Genomic DNA, 16,915 nt, shown 5'->3' with positions numbered 1-16,915 from the left:
ACCTCAAATGGTGGAGATGCACTTAAGGAAATGTTCAATATCTTTAGTCATGAGGGAAATGCAAATCAAAACGACCCTGAGATTCCATACACGAGTCAGAATGGCGAAGATCAAGAGCTCAAGCGACAGCACGTGCAACGACGTGAAGCCTCCATTGCTGGTGGAAGTGAAAACCTGTATAACCACTCTAGAAATCAATCTGGCAATATCTCAGAAAATTGAGAAAGTTCTATCTGAGGACCCAGCTATACCACTCCTGGGCATATACTCAAAAGATGCCCCAACATATACCAAGGACACATGGTCCACTATGTTCATAGCAGCTCTATTCATAAAAGCCAGAAACTGGAAACATCCCAGATGTCCCTCAATGTGGAGAGCTCTTGGGGCTGCTTCTAGGAATTTGATGAGGATATTTGACATTGGGCTAGGACAAGGAAGCAGGCTCAAGAAAATACAGCCAAGGAATGTGTTCCTTATATCTTGATCATCTTGATGAGGCCCTAGAAGCAGTGACCTCGGGACCTGTGTTTATGCTTTGTTCCTTCACTACTTTGTTTATGCCTTAGGACTGGCCTCATTCTTTGTATGTACTCAGAATGACATAAAAGCAGACTGAGAGAAATTAAACCCACTTCAGCTTCAGCATAAGCTGGGATCCATATTATAATATTGTCTTTTCTTTTTTACTCCTCACTTCCTCCCTTGCAACCCTGTTGACTGAGCTGGCTTAGTCACCTCAACCAAAGAATGGATGCAGAAAATATGATGGTTCATTTACACAGTGGAATACTATGCAGCTATTAGAAACAAGGACATCACGATTTTTTTCCTTCAGGTAAATGAATGGAACATTATCCTGTGCAAATTTTAGTGGCGTACCTAAGAACCATGTCTGATATTCACCACGTTCTTCCTTTATCAAAATGTAAGCCACAGGAGTACACCAAAAAAAAAAAAAAAAGAAAAAGAAAAAGAAAAGAAGAAATAAAGAAAAAGCTTGTTCCTTGTTTAGAGAGTGAAGGAAACTCACATTCTTACCTATAGCAGTGAGGTTCCAGTAGGTCTCCAGCATCACATCTTTGTAGAGACTCTTTTGGAAAGGATCCAGCAAAGCCCACTCTTCATGGGTGAAGTTCACGTGCACATCCTCATAGGTCACTGCAGCCTAAAATGCCCCATAGAAGTACATAATAGAAATGGTGAGACTACACTGCACATGTACACTTCACTGAGAATCTACTTATGCACTTCTGCATGCGTCACAGACTTTTTCCATATGACAGAATTCAAAATGCAGTCAGTGTGATCTTAGAAGGAAACAGAAAAGGAGGACCACACCTCTTTGAATTCCATAGGACACTGCCAGAGAAATGACAACTAACAAGTAATACGGAGAGACGCTAAAACTAATCAACCCTATTGATTATACATTAGCAAAAGTGTATCAAAAAAAAAATCCCTATCTTCAAAAAGGGGTGGACCTTTTTTTTTTTTTTTTTTTTTCACCCCTGCCCCAAGGGGTGGACCTTTTAATAGAAGGTCTCAGGAGGAAGACACAAGTGATTCCAGCCAGAACTGGTCTATGCACTGATTTCCATGACTGCCAGAGCTAAGTAGTGATACACCGTCTCAAGAAAACAAACCGAAAAATACAGAAAGTACTTAGGGGCTCTTTCAAAATTCCTCTGAAGAGTTAAACATTCACTCCAGTCCAATACTCGTCTATCAAAACTTACAATGCCCCAATTTTAACTGTAAAAGAATATGATTCATGTAAAATACATGAATGCATTTTTATTAATTTACTAAACTGACATCAAATTCTCAAAAATGTTAGGGAATAAATGTTGATCTAAAATCAAAGCCAAAGAGCATGGACAACAAAGATGGGTGAACAGAAGAGTACATGTTGCTTTTGAAGAAGACTTGGATCAATACCCAACACTGGCTTTGAGGTTCCCAGCCATTCATAACGCCAGATCAAGAGAATCTAAGGGTCTCCTTGACTTCAGTGAGCACCAGACAAATAGATGGCCTGTGCTACTTACACGCGTGTGTGTAGGAGTGTGTGTGCGCACACACACGCACACATGCACGTACACGCATGTGCTCCTGCATGTGCATGTGTCCTGTCCCGGTGACAAACAGCACCCTCTGCCACAGTTCCAAAGTGAAGATGTGAGTTAAGTCCAGCACAAGAGGAACCGCTTGACAGGTACAAAACCTACTCCATCAGCCAAAGTATAAAATGAAAACATAATCTAGAAAATCCGCTTATTGAGGAGAAGCAGCTGCTTCTGTTTTATACTGCACTTTTCAGAGATGGGGTCTGTAATGGTGGAGATGGTGTGGGTGCACGAGAAGGAAGCATGGGGCACAGTTTGAACCAACAGAAGACTTAAAAGACGACGAAGTGTGCAAGGGAATAAGCACTGAAAGCCTTCCCCAGAGACTAACTTCCTCCAGAAAGGATCCTCCTCCTAAAGGTTCCGTAAGCACTCCAGTGAAAGCCACAGCCATGAGACAAATGCTCACATACACCATTCTACCTGGATGAGTTTTCATTCAACCCACCACATTTCAACACAGGCCATGACATGCTCCTGGGCAGAGCCCATCCCAGACACATTTTGCATTAACAAAACATATTTAGTCCACTTCAAAGATCTTCACATTGTAAAACAGTTCCAACACTGTTCCAATGGCCAAAGTTTCTCCAGAAACTAAAGGCAAGATCTTGACTGTGACACTGTGTAAAAGCAAAAATCAAATTACATCTTCCCAACATACAATGACACAGAATACGTATGTCCTTTCCAATGAAGTAAGAATGGATTAGACTAAGGCAAGAATAAAATCTTGCTGGGCAAAACCCGTCTTGGAACTCTATGTCAGCCACCTTGGACATTAGTTTCCAAGACCTTAGATGGCTCTTTCTCTATGAAATTTTCATCTTCATTCATGGTTTCACAGAAAGGGCAAATGCCATGTGATTTATAGGTTATTGTAACCACATGGCATAAACAAAATGGTCAACACTCATGAATTTCCTGGTGTCACTCCATCAGACTAAGGAGATGTCAGACTTCCATGCTGTGTGTTTGCTTTATTTTTACACATTGAATTACCTGATGTATATACTGGCTTCCAACTGGGAAATTCTATTAGCCAGGAACCTCCAACAAACACCTAACTATCAAGTTATCTAAGGAAGCTTTGAATGATCTACACTGCTTAGACTTCGAAGACTCATGAATTTGCATCAGCCTAGAGAGCCAACCTTGGTCAGCACACACCCCAGGGGAACCAAACTAGGCTGCAGGTGCTAATGAACCACTGCCAGTGAGCAGCTAGGACAGCTGGAGACTGCAGATACAGGTGAGGCTGGGTCTAATGCCTCACCTCACACTCCCACCCCCCACTGGTAGTCTCCATGCCTGTTTTTACCTAAGACACGGCCTGACTCCAGTTCCACCTGTGGTATACAAGCATGCCCTAAGAACCTTACAGCCATTTTTCAGTTGCTTTGACACAAACAAGCAATGAAAACCTTCTAACCTTCTAACACTGTTTCCTTCTCAATTATTTTACATGTTTTCTGTATACTGTAGCCTATAGTCCTTAAACTACAAGTGAGTACTTAATCCCAGATGGCATTTTTTGAGGAAGGGGGAGAGAGAAAAAGGTTTAGTTTACTCACAGTGTCAATGACATTTTACCACCAAGAACAGTGAGGTGAGAAACTCAAGCAGGGCAGGAACCTAGGGACAGAAGCTGATGTAGAGGCCACAAAAGGTGCTGCTTACCGGTTTGCTTGCCATAGCTTTGTCAGCCTGTTCCTTATCAACTAATCGCTCTACGAAAATGCCCCAGCCACTTTATGGTCTTTGTGAATTTCATATCATGCACCCAATCCCATTCATCATATCAGCCTTTTGCCCTTGCAACCTCCCCAGACAGAAAAGAAAAAGAAATCTCATTGTAGGAGCTGTACTATGTCACAGTGTGGGCCACGACACACCCTTCTGTTTACACATCTTTACTTGCAAGTGTTCGTTGAAATGACTCATTCATTGGCCTGGTTCGAGACCTCTGGCTTTTACTACACTATCAATCCTGGATCCCCACCAGGATTGTTGTTGCCCCATGTCATAGAGATCCTACAGCTGTGGATCTGTAGGACCAGCTGCTTCATTCACTAAGGCAGTTCATAGATGTGGTAGATGCAGGGGTGGGCTAACTCATAGCCTTGGATCTAGACTGGGTGGTGAGCCTCCCACACCCTTACCACCAGGATGAGCTCTCCAGCGCTGCACTAGCTACATCACCCAATGGAACAGTCAGCAAGGGGCAGGGCCAGCTCCCCCACTGTCATGCCCTCCTTTGGGCCCTGCCCTGGGGAGCTGGTTCATCTGCACAGGGTCCTGAGCACCTACACAGGCCAGGACTTTACCATGGCCTCAGGGTGCATCACATTCTACTCACAGAAGGCTGTTCCTATCCAGCTTTGCAGATGCAGATCCACTTTTCTTCACAGTGCTCAAAGTGCCTGCTTCTCTTTTCTCGAATCTCTCTACCTCATATGTGTCCATCACAGTGGATCACGCTACGGGCAGGCCATGTGGTGGGCGTGATCTCTGGATGTCTTCTTCCTGCCTTTGCTGTCAGCAGGCAGGGCCTGGTGTTAGGGTCAAACAAATGACACTTCTCCTGATTACTGCCATTTTGTTTTCAGCCTCCATTTTGATCGTAAGGTGAAATTAAATTCAAGTTCCCAGGCTCGAGGGACCTGAGGACTTTGAAGATGGCAGACCAACTTCCTTCTTATTTTGTCCCGAAACATGATTGTTCCTAACCACAAAAAAACAAAACAAAAGAAACAAACAAACAAAAAAATCAAATGCGAGCCTTGGGACCACAGAGGAAAACACCAAACGCCATCTGGAACCCGGGTGCACGGAAGCTCCCAGAAAGGGCGGCGCAGATCTTCCTGATTGCTGCCCCCGCAGAGAGCTCATAAGCAACACCCCACGAGCAAACCTGAGCCTCAGGACCACAGGTAACACAAACCTTCCTGCTCCAAGCCACCTGCCTGGTGAACCCAAGACACACAGAGGCAAAATTCCTCTAGGACCGGACACTTCCGGTTTTTAGCGGGATTCCCAAACCCTCGGATCCCTGCCCGCAGCAGCTCACTGCTCCCAAACCCCATGGGAGAGAGAGCTCACCGCGTGGACAGGTGGGCACTCCTGAGACTGCAACACTGCCCACCCCTGCCCACATCCCTGGCCTAAGAGGAAACTGTATATGGCCTCTGGATTACTGGAGATAAGGGCACAGGAGCAGCAGGTCCCCTGCGTCTGAGACACCGCTGGAACCTGAAGGAACGGACCAGATAAACAGTTCTCTGCACCCAAATCCCGTGGGGAGAGCTAAACCTTCAGAGAGGCAGACACGCCTGGGAAACCAGAAGAGACTACACTCTGCCCACATCTCTGACTCCAGAGGAAAACACCAAACGCCATCTGGAACCCTGGTGCACAGAAGCTCCCGGAAAGGGTGGCGCAGATCTTCCTGATTGCTGCCCCCGCAGAGAGCTCATAAGCAACACCCCACGAGCAAACTGGAGCCTCGGGACCACAGGTAAGACCAACTTTTCTGCTCCAAGCGACCTGCCTGGTGAACTCAGTGCACAGGCACAGGAACAACTGAAGACCTGTAGATAGGAAAAACTACACGCCCAAAAGCAGAACACTCTGTTCCCATAACTGGTTGAAAGAAAACAGGAAAACAGGTCTACAGCACTCCTGACACACAGGCTTATAGGACAGTCTAGTCACTGTCAGAAATAGCAGAACAAAGTAACACTAGAGATAATCTGATGGCGAGAGGCAAGCGCAGGAACCCAAGCAAAAGAAGCCAAGACTACATGGCATCATCAGAGCCCAATTCTCCCAGAAAGCAAACACTGAATATCCAAACACACCAGAAAAGCAAGATCTAGATTCAAAATCATATTTGATCATGATGCTGGAGGACTTCAAGAAAGACATGAAGAGCTCCCTGAGATAAATGCAGGAAAACATAAATAAACAAGTAGAAGCCTACAGAGAGGAATCACAAATATCCCTGAAAGAATTCCAGGAAAACACAATCAAACAGTTGAAGGAATTAAAAATGGAAATAGAAGCAATCAAGAAAGAACACATGGAAACAACCCTGGATATAGAAAACCAAAAGAAGAGACAAGGAGCCGTAGATACAAGCTTCACCAACAGAATACAAGAGATAGAAGAGGGAATCTCAGGAGCAGAAGATTGCATAGAAATCATCGACTCAACTGTCAAAGATAATGTAAAGTGGAAAAAGCTACTGGTCCAAAACATACAGGAAATCCAGGATTCAATGAGAAGATCAAACCTAAGGATAATACGTATAGAAGAGAGTGAAGACTCCCAGCTCAAAGGACCAGTAAATATCTTCAACAAAATCATAAAGGAAACTTCCCTAACCTAAAGAAAGAGATACCCATAAGCATACAAGAAGCCTACAGAACTCCAAATAGATTGGACCAGAAAAGAAATTCCTCCCGTCACATAATAGTCAAAACACCAAATGCACAAAATAAAGAAAGAATATTAAAAGCAGTAAGGGAAAATGGTCAAGTAACATATAAAGACAGACCTATCAGAATCACCCCAGACTTTTTGCCAGAGACTATGAGAGCAGGAAGATCCTGGACAGATGTCATACAGACCCTAAGAGAACACAAATGCCAGCCCAGGTTATGTATCCTGCAAAACTCTCAATTAACAAAGATGGAGAAACCAAGATATTCCATGACAAAACCAAAATTACACAATATCTTTCTACAAATCCAGCACTACAAAGGATAATAAATGGTAAAGCCCAACATAAGGAGGCAAGCTACACCCTAGAAGAAGCAAGAAACTAATCGTCTTGGCAAGAAAACAAAGAGAAGAAAAGCACAAAAACAACCTCATATCCAAATATGAATATAACAGGAAGCAATAATCACTATTCCTTAATATCTCTCAACATCAATGAACTCAACTCCCCAATAAAAAGACATAGATTAACAAACTGGATACGCAACGGGGACCCTGCATTCTGCTGCCTACAGGAAACACACCTCAGAGACAAAGACAGACACTACATCAGAGTGAAAGGCTGGAAAACAACTTTCCAAGCAAATGGTCTGAAGAAGCAAGCTGGGGTAGCCATTCTAATATCGAATAAAATCAATTTTCAACTAAAAGTCATCAAAAAAGATAAGGAAGGACTTCATATTCATCAAAGGAAAAATCCACCAAGATGAACTCTCAATCCTAAATATCTATGCCCCAAATACAAGGGCACCTACATACGTAAAAGAAACTTTACTAAAGCTCAAAACACACATTGCACCTCACACAATAATAGTAGGAGATTTCAACACCCCACTCTCAACAATGGACAGATCATGGAAACAGAAATTAAACAGAGACATAGACAGACTAAGAGAAGTCATGAACCAAATGGACTTAACAGAAATTTAAAGAACATTCTATCCTAAAACAAAAGGATATACATTCTTCTCAGCTCCTCATGGTACTTTATGCAAAATTGACCCTATATTTGGTCAAAAAACGGGCCTCAACAAGTACAGAAAGATAGAAATAATCCCATGTGTCTTATCTGACCACCACGGCCTAAAGCTGGTCTTCAATAACAATAAGGGAAGAACGCCAACATATACGTGGAAGTTGAACAATGCTCTACTCAATGATAACCTGGTCAAGGAAGAAATAAAGAAAGAAATTAAAGACTTCTTAGAATTTAATGAAAATGAAGGTACAACATACCCAAACTTATGGGGAAACAATGAAAGCTGTGCTAAGAGGAAAACTCATAGCTCTGAGTGCCTGCAGAAAGAAACAGGAAAGAACATATGTCACCAGCTTGACAGCACACCTAAAAGATCTAGAACAAAAAGAAGCAAATACACCTAGGAGGAGTAGAAGGCAGGAAATAATCAAACTCAGAGCCAAAATCAACCAAGTAGAAACAAAAAGGACCATAAAAAGAATCAACAGAACCAAAAGTTGGTTCTTTGAGAAAATCAACAAGATAGATAAACCCTTAGCCAGTCTAAGGAGAGGACACAGAGAGTGTGTCCAAATTAACAAAATCAGAAATGAAAAGGGAGACATAACTACAGAATCAGAGGAAATTCAAAAAATCATCAGATCTTACTATAAAAGCCTATATTCAACAAAACTTGAAAATCTGCAGGAAATGGACAATTTCCTAGACAGATACAAGGTACCGAAGTTAAATCAGGAACAGACAAACCAGTTAAACAACCCCATAACTCCTAAGGAAATAGAAGCAGTCATTAAAGGTCTCCCAACCAAAAAGAGCCCAGGTCCAGACGGGTTTAGTGTAGAATTCTATCAGACCTTCATAGAAGACCTCATACCAATACTAACCAAACTATTCCACAAAATTGAAACAGATGGAGCACTACCGAATTCCTTCTATGAAGCCACAATTACTCTTATACCTAAACCACACAAAGACCCAACAAAGAAAGAGAACTTCAGACCAATTTCCCTTATGAATATCGACAGAAAAATACTCAATAACATTCTGGAAAACCAAATCCAAGAGCACATCAAAACAATCATCCACCATGATCAAGTAGGCTTCATCCCAGGCATGCAGGGATGGTTTAATATACAGAAAACCATCAACGTGATCCATTATATAAACAAACTGAAAGAACAAAACCACATGATCATTTCATTAGATGCTGAGAAAGCATTTGACAAAATTCAACACCCCTTCATGATAAAAGTCCTGGAACGAATAGGAATTCAAGGCCCATACCTAAACATACTAAAAGCCATATACAGCAAACCACTTGCTAACATTAAACTAAATGGAGAGAAACTTAAAGCAATCCCACTAAAATCAGGGACTAGACAAAGCTGCCCACTCTCTCCCTACTTATTCAATATAGTTCTTGAAGTTCTAGCCAGAGCAATCAGACAACAAAAGGAGATCAAGGGGATACAGATTGGAAAAGAAGAAGTCAAAATATCACTATTTGCAGATGATATGATAGTATATTTAAGTAATCCCAAAAGTTCCACCAGAGAACTACTAAAGCTGATAAACAACTTCAGCAAAATGGCTGGGTATAAAATGAACTCAAATAAATCAGTAGCCTTCCTCTACACAAAAGAGAAAGAAGCCAAGAAAGAAATTAGGGAAACGACACCCTTCATAATAGACACAAATAATATAAAGTACCTCGGTGTGACTTTAACCAAGCAAGTAAAAGATCTGTACAATAAGAACTTCAAGACTCTGAAGAAAGAAATTGAAGAAGACCTCAGAAGATGGAAAGATCTCCCATGCTCATGGATTGGCAGGATTAATATAGTAAAAATGGCCATTTTACCAAAAGCGATCTACAGATTCAATGCAATCCCCATCAAAATACCAATCCATTTCTTCAAAGACTTAGACAGAACAATTTGCAAATTCATCTAGAATAACAAAAAACCCAGGGTAGCTAAAACTATCCTCAACAATAAAAGGACTTCAGGGGGAATCACTATCCCTGAACTCAAGCAGTATTACAGAGCAATAGTGATAAAAACTGCATGGTATTGGTACAGAGACAGACAGATAGACCAATGGAACAGAATTGAAGACCCAGTAATGAACCCACACACCTATGGTCATTTATTTTTGACAAAGGAGCTAAAACCGTAAAATGGAAAAAAGATAGCATTTTCAGCAAATGGTGCTGGTTCAACTGGAGGTCAACATGTAGAAGAATGCAGATCGATCCATGCTTATCACCTTGTACAAAGCTTAAGTCCACGTGGATCAAGGACCTCCACATCAAACCAGATACACTCAAACTAATAGAAGAAAAACTAGGGCAGCATCTCGAACACATGGGCACTGGAAAAAATTTCCTGAACAAAACACCAATGACTTACGCTCTAAGATCAAGAATCAACAAATGGGATCTCATAAAACTGCAAAGGCAAAGGACACTGTGGTTAGGACAAAACGGCAACCAACAGATTGGGAAAAGATCTTTACCAATCCTACAACAGATAGAGGGCTTATATCCAAAATATACAAAGAACTCAAGAAGTTAGACCGCAGGGAGACAAATGCAGGGAGACAAATAACCCTATTAAAAAATGGGGTTCAGAACTAAACAAAGAATTCACAGCTGAGGAATGCTGAATGGCTGAGAAACACCTAAAGAAATGTTCAACATCTTTAGTCATAAGGGAAATGCAAATCAAAACAACCCTGAGATTTCACCTCACACCAGTGAGAATAGCTAAGATCCAAAACTCAGGTGACAGCCAATGCTGGTAAGAATGTGGAGAAAGAGGAACACTCCTCCTTTGTTGGTGGGATTGCAGACTGGTACAACCATTCTGGGAATCAGTCTGGAGGTTCCTCCGAAAATTGGACATTGAACTGCCTGAGGATCCAGCTATACCTCTTTTGGGCATATACCCAAAAGATGCCCCAACATATAAAAAAGACACGTGCTCCACTATGTTCATAGCAGCCTTATTTATAATAGCCAGAAGCTGGAAAGAACCCAGATGCCCTTCAACAGAGGAATGGATACAGGAAATGTGGTACATCTACACAATGGAATATTACTCAGCCATCAAAAACAATGCCTTTATGAAGTTCATAGGCAAATGATTGGAACTGGAAAATATCATCCTGAGTGAGGTAACCCAATCACAGAAAAACACACATGGTATGCACCCATTGATAAGTGGCTATTAGCCCAAATGCTTGAATTACCCTAGATGCCTAGAACACATGAAACTCAAGACGGAATGATCAAAATGTGAATGCTTCACTCCTTCTTTAAAAGGGGAACAAGAATACCCGTGGCAGGGAATAGAGAGGCAAAGATTAAAACAGAGAGAGAAGGAACACCCATTCAGAGCCTGCCCCACATGTGGCCCATACATATATAGCCACCCAATTAGACAAGATGGATGAAGCAAAGAAGTGCAGGCCGACAGGAGCCGAATGTAGATCTCTCCTGAGAGACACAGCCAGAATACAGCAAATACAGAGGCGAATGCCATCGCCAAACCACTGAACTGAGAACTGGACCCCCATTGAAGGAATCAGAGAAAGAACTGAAAGAGCTTGAAGGGGCTCGAGACCCCATATGTACAACAATGCCAACCAACCAGAGCTTCCAGGGACTAAGCCACTACCTAAAGACTATACATGGACTGACCCTGGACTCTGACCTCATAGGTAGCATTGAATATCCTAGTAAGGTCACCAGTGGAAGGGGAAGCTCTTGGTCCTGCTAAGACTGAACCCCCAGTGAACATGATTGTTGGGGGGAGGGTGGCAATGGGGGGAGGATGAGGAGGGGAACACCCATAAAAAAGGGAGGGGGAGGGGTTAGGGGGATGTTGGCCGGGAAACCGGGAAAGGGAATAACAGTCGAAATGTAAATAAGAAATACTCAAGTTAATTAAAAAAAAAAAAAAAAGAAGATTTAAAGATATGGAGGCTGCAAATGCCAGACCACGGTGCCTACCTTCAACTAGCACAGAAAGTTTTCAGACAAAACACTTAGGCCAAAAGGACTAGTGACCGGTCAGCTAGACCTCCTGCAAAATATTTGTTAACATTAATTGCATTTAGCCAATGCTGTGAAAATGGTCACTCTTAATTGAATCTTCTAAAGCACTGTGTAAAGGGTTCTCTTACTCTGCTTTATCAATGAAGTCGGGCTCACTTAGTTATGGGCTTGGGTTCTCATCTGTTTGGCTTGTTTCTTTGGGTTTTTCAAGACAGGGTTTTATGTAGCCCAGGCTAGCCTCAACCTCACTATGGAGCCAAGGATAACCTCAAACTCTTTATCCTAATGCCCCTGATTCTTGAGTGCTGGGACTATAGATAAACATTACTGAATAGTTTAGGGGCTGGGATTGGACCAGCACCCACCTGCACCATTCACTGTGATATAAAGGAATCTGGCACACACCAGCAGAGTTTTATTTCCAGTGAAGTCTCTTCAATAACAAGGTGTGCTTTGCTTCACAGCTGCACAAATGGCAACTCATCACTTTCATTACCAAAAGCAATAAAAAGTCTTGTAGCACTTATAAAATAATGAAACACATGATGAACTATGTATGTGACAATACACTTCACATTGACAAGATTGACAAGTTTGGGTCTTACAGTGAAATGGAGATGTACAATAAAAGTCCTGAAGGGTTTCAGACTGTGTGGCATTAGTCTAAAAAAATGAATATTCACCCTATTTATGTATATTCAATTCTGGTTTCTAAAACAGGCTTAATAAAAGACATTATTCCTTGGCACCAGAAAAAAAAAAAACAAAAACAAAAACCAAAAAAAAAAAAAAAAAAAAAACCAAATGCTTCTGATTGATGAACAATTCTAATTGTATCTTGGCACAGATGCTCCTAGGTTTTGTAATTTTTCTGCTTAAATGCTTACTAAGATTAACATTCAGGGATGCAGTCCACTCTTAAGTCTGTGCTGCCTAATTCCAATAAGATCTTGCTTTGTGTGGGCTCTTGTGCCTGCTTGCGTTGTTTTGTATTTTCAGACACAACATTTGGTGCCCTGGATAGGAACTAAATGCCTACCCACTTGAGCCACAGAGCTGAACTTGCAGCATCTGAGACTGTTTTTCAGTCATCTGGACCTCTGGAGATAAGCTTGTATTCTGGTTTCTAATTGGCACCATCTGAGACACAAGAGAAACTAGACACAGTATTGCTCCTATGGTCAAAGTTGGATGGGAGGTGTCCTGGCCCTTCACTGATTCCCTTTTGGTGGAATATCTGTTCTGGTTCTGTGCATTGTGGTCTGTCCCTGTCTGTCAGTTTGTATCAAGTTTCATTTAGCTTGATTTTTTTTTTTCAGTGTTTCACATTCAGAGAAATGGGCCAAATTTCATTTGCCAGCAGTTCACCCCTTGACCTACTGACTTTAAGTATATTCATGGGGGGAAAGTGGCTACAAATTGATGCCACTGCTAAACACCAGAGACTATAAAATCCCTATCTTATGATACAGCAGAACAATAACCCAATGTAGTCTGACAAAGAACTTGAGGCAGTTTCTCAACCTATGAGTCACAACCATTTGAGGGTGAAAAGACCTTTCACAGGGGTAGCCTCCGGTTGACTGTAAGTCAGATGCTTATTTTTATGGCTGGGGTAACCACAACATAAAAAACAAACAAACCAAAACACCAATGTTAAAAGGATCGAGCATTATAAAATTTGAGGCTCAAAAATATGTGTCTCCTTACCTAAGGTCTCTTCAGGCTATCAGAGACTGATTTAAAGATATATATCTAACCTCCTTGATTTTACTAACATTGTTAAGGCACAGCTATTCTGACAAACTAAGTTATATAAAAAACTGTTGTGTTTTATAATGGTGTACTATATCAGGATCAAGAAAGTTCCCAGTCTATGTTTAATAGTCTTATCTTACGGTGGGAATGGTAGCACATGCCTTTGATCCCAGCACTTGGGAGGTAGAAGCAAGCAGATCTCTGTAAGTTGGAGACTGGCATGATCTACAAAGAGAGTTCCATGATGGCTTGGGCTACATGAAGAAACCTTGTCTCAAAAAAGACACGTCTTATCTTAATATTCAAAGAGCTTCAATTCAGAAATTGTCATTTTTATTAGAAACTGTTAAGGATACTAAAAAATGAATTAATATTCACCTTATAAATAATCAAATTCCTTAAGATGTTCAGAACTATATTTGTAGTCATGATAAATCCTACACTTGATCTTAGCCAAAAGGCCGAGAAGCGATGTCATGATAAATCCTAATGGAATTCCCAAATGAGCCTTATCTAACCTCCTGTTTAATGTCTTCAAGATACAGTCTAAAGAAAAAGAAAGCAAGCAAACTAAAGCCAGACAGGGCTTGTTTAACTCAGATGTGCTTGGGAGATACTGGCCCTCAAACCTGTCCTAGATCCACTGAGCATGACAGTTAAGATGTTTCCATTTTTAGTACGACAGAGACTCTCAGATCCAGGTAATGAACTCCAAAGTCTCCAAGAAGAGAGGGGAACAGCAGCCGTAGGCTTAGATTTCTCAAAACCTACTTTCATAATGATTCTTAAACCCTCTAATTTCCCTTCTGGCCCACCGCCCCCGAGAGGGAGGGGAAAGGAAATGTTAATAGGGCAAATAGGGTGCGGACCTTCTTGGAAATCTTTCTGTTAGGTGATTCCAATCTCTGTTGTCAGGACATCAGCAGTTCAGCTCACAAAAACCAGCAACAACATTCCTGAGTCAGCAATGGCACTACAACCTAGAAAAAGTCTCAAGGCTCTGCCAAATGGCCTGAGTGCACAGGATTGGCACAAAGCCACCAGAATATCACAAGTTCTTCAGTGCATTTCTCTCTACAGAGATACGACAAATGATCATCAAGGAATAGTGCAAGGCAAACAATGCCAAAGCTTCATCTGTGAAGACCAGCATCAGCAAGACCAGCAAAGACCAGCAAAGAGTAGCAAGGTGATCCAATGCCACAGAGGTCGTGCATTCTCTGTTGGGTTATATCTACACCCTTGCCAACATTACATGTCCTCTCAAGTGGCCGCTCCAACAAGACACCATATGCCCTTTTTCCAGGCAGCTCCGAGAAAAACACCACATGTCTGTTATCAGCAAAACATTCTCTCATATAAGACAGTCTCCAGAAAGCCATATGAAACAACTGAATCTCAAAAAAAAAAAAGCCCAGAGCAGCTCTGTGCCCCAGCTCTCTGTTCCCAGATCCAACTGGGAGAAAGCTGGCCTCCAGGAGTGCTGAAACACCTGCAAGCACAGGTAGGATTACCACTTCTGCTCAGAGAGACCTGCCCGGAGTCCTCCTGACACAGGAACTGAGGAGCAGTCTGGGTCAGGATCCCTCGGGTTTCCATCTGCGGCCAGAGCTGACACTCAGTCAAGGAAAATGCATAAAGCAAAAAGCCCCTAACCCAGAACATCCAGGAAATCCAGGACTCAATGAGAAGATCAAACCTAAGGGTAATAGGTCCAGGACTCAATGAGAAGATCAAACCTAAGGGTAATGGGTATGGAAGAGAGTGAGGACTCCCAACTTAAAGGGCCAGTAAATGTCTGCAACAAAATTATAGGAGAAAACTTCCCTAACCTAAGGAAAGAGATGCCCATAAACATACAAGAAGCCCACAGAACTCGAAATAGATTGGACCAGAAGAGAAATTCCTCCCATCAAATAATAGTCAAAACACCAAATGCACTAAACAAAGAAAGAGTATTAAAAGCAGTAAGGGACAAAGGTAAAGTAACATATAAAGGCAGACCTATAAGAATTATACCAGACTTCTCAGCAGAGAATAGGAAAGCCTCTGGGCAGATGTCATACAGACCCTAAGAGAACACAAGTGCCAGCCCAGGCAACTATACCAGCAAAACTCTCAATTACCATAGATGGAGAAAACAAGATATTCCATGACAAAACCAAATTTACACAATATCTTTCCACTAATCCATCCCGACAAAGGATAATAGATGGAAAACTCCAACACAAGAAGGGAAGCTATACCCTAGAAAAACCAAGAGAAATCTTTCAACTAAGGCATAAGAAGAGAGCCACAAAAATATACCAACAAAAAGAAAATAGGAAACATCAGAACATACTGTCTAATGGAGACCAGCAGGCAGAACTAACTGAAACTTAATCTGAAATCAGCTACTGCCTTATGTTTCCTCCTGCAGTTTACCCAGTAAAGTATTCCTTTTATTCTAGTTTCAAGAAAGAAACACACAAATCTCTTTCTTGTTACTGATATGGCCAGCCCACTACATGATTCAAATGAGTATTCTTAGAACGGTGTGGTGCTAGAAACCTTTAATCCAAGAAATGAGGAGGTTGTTTCAGAAAGGCAGCAAGGCCTTGGTGGCTGAAGAAGGCAGCCTGAATCAACATGAGAGAGCTTGTTGTAAAATATTTTTCTGAATTTTTGCCTGAAGGTGAAGCTGTTCCAAATTAATGTGCCTTCCCAAAGAAAATGACACCATGCACTTATTGAGCTTAGTAAATAAAAAAATCTCACTATAATGACAAGTCTCCATCTTTAGCTAACAGCTTTTGCAAAAACTTCTGTAACTACACACTGCAGGCGTATACATTCCACATATGCTGTCAACCTGCTTAATGGCGCTCACTGCCTCTAGTAATTCCAATAAGAATGGTGCCCACAGGCTCATAGATTTAAATGCTGGTCATTAGGGAGGTGCTCCTTGACAAGGGCTAGGACCTTTGTTGCCGTGGAGTTTGTGTTCTTGGAAGAAGCCTGCCACTGGGCTGGGCTATGGAGTTCCAAATGCTCAGGCCAGGCTCACAGGCTCTTCCTGTGGCTGATGATCTGGATTAAAACTCTCAACTACTGCTCCAGCATCTCATCTGACAACGTCCCAGATACTCCCTACTGTGACATTAGGGGACCAAACCTCTGAAACTATAAGCAAGCCCTAATTAAATGATTTCCTTCAATAAGAGATGCTATGATCATGGTGCCTCTTCACAAAAATAGAACTTTACTGATCTCACTGCTTGCTAAGATTGCTTTCAAGCAATCCACGACCACCTGCCCACAACAGCACCAAACACAGCGGGAATATAATATCAATCATCAATCAGGAGAATACTCTATACATTTGCCCACAGGCCAGTTTGTCTAGCTTGTTCCAATCTAACCAAACCTGACCAGCATACCTACAGAGTCATCTCCTATAAGACCCAAAGATAGTTTCCTAAGCAAACCTACATTCTTTTAATTCTC

The 16,915-nt window shown here is 41.8% G+C and overlaps 1 protein-coding gene and 1 pseudogene across 16 annotated transcripts in view; both read right to left on the bottom strand.

The window, feature by feature from the left end:
- Zfp709l3 (zinc finger protein 709-like 3) overlaps positions 1-16,915 on the bottom strand; it is a 36,561-nt gene that overhangs the window by 18,361 nt on the left and 1,285 nt on the right. For 11 of the 16 annotated variants that reach the window (XR_015625035.1, XR_015625039.1, XR_015625037.1 and 8 more), the window contains one exon: positions 1,042-1,168. Coding sequence is in view for 2 of the 16 variants with exons in the window: in XM_087559581.1 (XP_087415707.1) it covers positions 1,042-1,168 (127 nt within the window). In the remaining 14 variants the exon portion in view is untranslated. Of the gene's footprint in view, positions 1-1,041; positions 1,169-4,488; positions 4,855-16,915 lie in introns of those variants that run through there. The other 5 variants (XR_015625038.1, XR_015625036.1, XM_087559584.1 and 2 more) reach the window with 2 other exon arrangements.
- Positions 13,751-13,902, bottom strand: LOC120094030 (U2 spliceosomal RNA; annotated as a pseudogene).

Source organism: Rattus norvegicus, chromosome 7 (assembly GCF_021556685.1).
Source record: "Rattus norvegicus strain SHRSP/BbbUtx chromosome 7, alternate assembly SHRSP_T2T, whole genome shotgun sequence".
Taxonomy (NCBI): Eukaryota; Metazoa; Chordata; class Mammalia; order Rodentia; family Muridae; genus Rattus; species Rattus norvegicus.
The sequence above is the reverse complement of the archived record's forward strand: the minus strand, read 5'-3'. Positions and strand labels throughout refer to the sequence as shown.